General features: G+C 64.3%; 2 protein-coding genes across 2 annotated transcripts in view; one reads left to right on the top strand and one right to left on the bottom strand.

Moving 5' to 3' along the window:
* ENH_00075880 (B-box zinc finger protein, putative) overlaps positions 1 to 975 on the top strand; it is a gene marked incomplete at both ends in the record, with an annotated part of 2612 nt that extends 1637 nt beyond the window's left edge. The window contains one exon of the mRNA XM_013577668.1: positions 323 to 975. Coding sequence (XP_013433122.1) covers positions 323 to 975 — 653 coding nt within the window. The remainder of the gene's footprint in view (positions 1 to 322) is intronic.
* A 2525-nt stretch (positions 976 to 3500) lies between these two features.
* ENH_00075870 (hypothetical protein) lies at positions 3501 to 4120 on the bottom strand (the record flags this gene model as incomplete). Its single annotated transcript, XM_013577667.1, has 1 exon — positions 3501 to 4120. A coding segment is annotated over one exon (620 nt), but the record flags the coding sequence as incomplete, so codon positions are not given.

Raw genomic sequence — 4120 nt, 5'->3', positions numbered from 1 at the left:
CCCCCCCCCCCCTTTTCTGCTGCTGCTCGCTGCAAATTGGAGACCCTAAGCCACTACAAGACTATTCAAGACGGAGACACATTTGCCTGTCTCCTTCCTGGGGGCCCCCCTGGGGGCCCCCCTGGGGGCCCCCCTGAGTGCCCCCCTGGGGGCCCCCCTGGGGGCCCCCGTGGGGGCCCCCCCGGGGGCCCCCCCGGGGGCCCCCCCGGGGGCCCCCCCGGGGGCCCCCCGGGGGCCCCCGAGGGGCCCCCGGGTCCGGAAGAAGTGGCTTACTCGGCAGTACCCTTGGGGGCCCCCCCCCGGGTCTGCTGCGTCTCCTCAGTACCCTGCGAGAGCCACCCCGAGCTGCCCGCTTGCTACTTTTGCTGCTGCTGCGGGGGCCCCTGCGTGTGCGCAGAGTGCGTGGTGGGGGGCCCCCATCGGAGACACTTTTGCGTCTCCGCGGAGACAGCTTGGCAGGAGGCCCTTTGGAAAGTGGAGGGGCAGTGGGGGCCCCTGGTGGGGGCCCTAGTTGGGGAGTTGGAGGAGCTGCGGGGGGCCCTGCAGCAGCAGCGGGGGGCGTGGGGGCTGCTGCTGCAGCAGCAGCAGCAGCTGCTGCAGCTGACTGCAGCGGGGCTGAAGGCGCGGCTGGCGCAGCAGCAGCAGCAGCTGCTGCAGCAGCTCGGCGACTTTGCGCAGCAGTTTGCTGCCGAGTGCGCCGGCTTCCGGCTGCTGCTGCAGCAGCGGCAGCGGCTGCTGCTGGCAGCAGCACGTGCTGCAGCAGCAGCACGGGGGGCCCTCGACCCCCAGCTGCTGCTCCATAATTTGGAGACTCAGTCTCCTTTTTTTCAACAACTTCTCGAAGCAAAAGTCCCTTTTTTTTTCCAACATTTGCCAAAAAGCCGCAGCAGCAATTTGCTGCTGCTGCAGCAAACGGCCCAGGACCTGCTGGGCCGTCTCGCGCAGCTCCGCCACGACATTCAAACTCAAAACTAATTCTTTTTTTATTTTTTTTAATTCTTTTGTCTCTTTTTGTCTCTTTTTGTCTCTTTTTTGTCTCCTTTTTCTTCTCTTTTGCTTCTTTTGTCTCCTTTTGTTTCTTCGGCTTCTTTGGGGTTTTTTTCCGCTTTTTTGGAGTCTTTTTGGCCCTTTTGCTTTCTTTTGTTTTGCTTCTTTTGTCTCTTTTTGTCTCCTTTTTATTTCTTTTACTTTTTACTTTTTTGTCTCCTTTTATTTCTTTTGCCGCTTTCTTGTCCCTTGGGTTCTTCTGTCTCCTTTGTCTCCTTTCTGCTCTTTTTGTCCCCTTTCAAGGCTAGGGTTTAGGGTTTGAGGCTAGGGTTTAGGGTTTAGGGTTTAGGGTTTGAGGCTAGGGTTTGGGGTCTGAAGCTAGGGTTTAGGGTTTACTTGCAGCTAGGGTTTTGAGTCTACAGCTAGCGTGTAGGGTTCACAGCAAGGGTTTAGGGTTTACAGCTAGGGTTTAGGGCTTACAGCGAGGGCCTAGGGTTTACCGCGAGGGTTTAGGGCTTCCAGCTAGGGTTTAGGGTTTCCAGCTAGGGTTTAGGGTTTACGAGGACGCTTCAAGCCACCCAACTAAGGCTGGAGGCCCAAAAGGGTTTATAAAGCTGCGGAGACAAAACCCAGGCGGCTCTGCTTTTCCGGGGGGCCCCTGCTAGTAGGGGCCCCCGAGGGGCCCCCAAGGGGCCCCAAGGGGGGCCCCCTTGTTGGGGGCCCTGCAAGGGGGGGCCTCCGTATCAAGGGCCTCTTGAGGGGGCCCCCCGCTGGGGCCCCCCGCAAGAGGGGCCCCCAGGTTGGGGGCCCCAGTGAGGCGCCCCCAAAGTGCAGAGGGCCTGCAAAAGGGGCCCCTCATTGAAGGGGGCCCCTTAAGGGGGCCCCCTAAGGGGGCCCCTCACTGAGGGGGCCCCTAGAGGGGGCCCTACCAGCAGATGTAGTTGTTATGGGGGCCCCTGGAGTCCCTGGAGACGAAAGGAGACGATCCCACAGCACAGGGCTTTGGGGGCCCCCCACATAAAAATCTGGGGCCCCACGGCCGGCAGGGGCCCCCCAAGGGGGCCCCCTACCCCAAAAGAGGCCCTGGGGGGCCCCCAGGCAGCAAAAGAAAAGCCCTTGCAGCACTCGGGGGGCCCCCCAGGGGCCCAGTTGCTGCGGGACTGCCACTTAACTTGCTGGTTCACCAGCTCCTGCAAATGTTTTAGGGGGCCCCCAGCAGGGGCCCCCTAAAGAAACCAGCTGGGGCCCCCTGGGGGCCCCATTTTGGGCCCTTTTGAGGGGCCCCCAAAGGCCTGCAGGCTGGGGGCTCCTGGAAGCCGCTGGCTGGGGCCCCCTGGGGGCCCCCAGGAGGCAAAAGGAGCGCCAGCCGTTTTGAGGGGTTTAATGAGAAATTTGTCTTCCTTAGGGGGCCCCCTCTCCTTGGGGCCCCCATGCTCTTTTGAATTCTCCAGCTAAGGGGGCCCCTGGGGGCCCCCCGGCTTCCCAGGGGCCCCCGGGGGCCCCAGGGGCCCCCGGGGGCCCCACGGGCCCCCAGGGGCCCCCGTCTCCTAGGTACAAACGCGTGGGCTGGGGGGGCCCCCTTCGAGGCCAAACCCCCTTATATAGGGCCTTACTGCGGCTGCTTGTGAAGTACTGCATCACAAGGGTTCCTGGGGCCCCTTAAAGAGAGAAAAAAGGGCCCGGGGGCCCCCCAGAGGTGCTGGGAGGGGCCCCTGGGGGCCCCCCGAAGACTGAGAGGGGCCCCTCGGGGCCCCCGGGGGCCCCCAAAAAGCGAAAAAAAGGGAGGGCCTTGGGGCCCCCCACTGCCCGTCTTCCCAGACGATCCTCATGCCTCATATTACCTCGAATTGGGGGCCCCAAGGGCAAGAGAGGGGTCTCTGGGGGCCCCGCTGCACTGTGGGGTACTTGGGGCCCCCCACTGCGGTGCTAGGGGCCCCCCAAGGGGCCCCCGCTGCGCTGCGGGGGGCCCCCAAAGGGCCCCCACCGGCGCTGCAGGGGCCCCAGGCCTCCCGGCACATATAACAACTTCACCAGGGGGCCCCTGGGATGGGGTTTTGGGGGCCCCAGGGGGGCCCCCACATCCCACAGTTGGAGGCCCCCGAGTGCGTTGGCTCCAGCTGAAGCCTCTTCGTGGTTTAGGGTTTAGGGTTTAGGGTTTAGAGAGGCTCTCGGAGCCCCTGAACCTGCAGCAGCAAATTCAGCATTGGCAGCTGATTTGATTGAGGGCCCTTTTGGGGGCCCCTTGGGGGCCCCTTAAGGGCCCTCGGAAGAATCTCGGGGGCCCCTTGGGGGACTTTCGGGGGCCCCTCTGAAGCTTCTTCGGGGCCCCTTGGGGGCCCCTTGGGGTCTGCACCTGAGGCTTTCAAATTCCTCTGAGGGGCCCCCACCTTTCGCCATTAGGGGCCCCCCTGGGGCCCCCTGGGGGCCCCTGGGGGCCCCTGGGGGCCCCTGGGGGCCCCTGGGGGCCCCCAAGGGAGGGTTTGGGGGCCCCTGCTGCCACATTGTTCTTTAGTTTATCCGCCACTGGATCCATCTTCACTAATGGTGGCAAGAGGGGCCCTGAGTAGAGGTCCCCTCCGGCGGCATCCTGCTGCCGTTGCTGCTGTTGCTGCTGCTGCTGCTGCTGTTGTTGCTGCTGCTGCTGTTGTTGCTGCTGCTGCTGCTGCGGGCGCCGTTGCGGGCGCCTCTGCAGGCTCTGCTGCGGACTCCGCTGCAGGCTCTGCTGCAGGCCCTGCTGCAGCAGCAGCTGCTGCTGCTGCGGGCTCTGCAGCAGCAGCAGCTGCTGCTGCTGCTGCCGGCTGCTGCGCTGCAGCAGCAAAGAGGCTCGGGAAAGCAGCAATAACGTGCCTCACCGTGGGCCTTATTGCAGGGTTTGGATGCAGCAGGGCCCCTATTAAAAGGGCCCAATCTTCTTCAAATCCCGCTTTTTTTAATTCCAAATAAGGAGAAGAATATGCATGCGCAAAAGCTGCATCTGTGCTAGAAAGCGGCAGCGCCAGGGGCCCCGGGGGCCCCCAGGGGGCCCCCCAGGGGGCCCCCCCGCTGCCTTCCTCCGCTGCAGCGCGGCCTGCGCCGCTGGGGGCCCCCCCCCCCGCCTCCGGCTCCCCCTCCGGGGGCCCCCCCTGGGGGCCCC

This window comes from Eimeria necatrix, genomic scaffold (genome assembly GCF_000499385.1).
Source record: "Eimeria necatrix Houghton genomic scaffold, Enh_scaff785, whole genome shotgun sequence".
Lineage (NCBI taxonomy): Eukaryota > Apicomplexa > Conoidasida > Eucoccidiorida > Eimeriidae > Eimeria > Eimeria necatrix.
The sequence above is the reverse complement of the archived record's forward strand: the minus strand, read 5'-3'. Positions and strand labels throughout refer to the sequence as shown.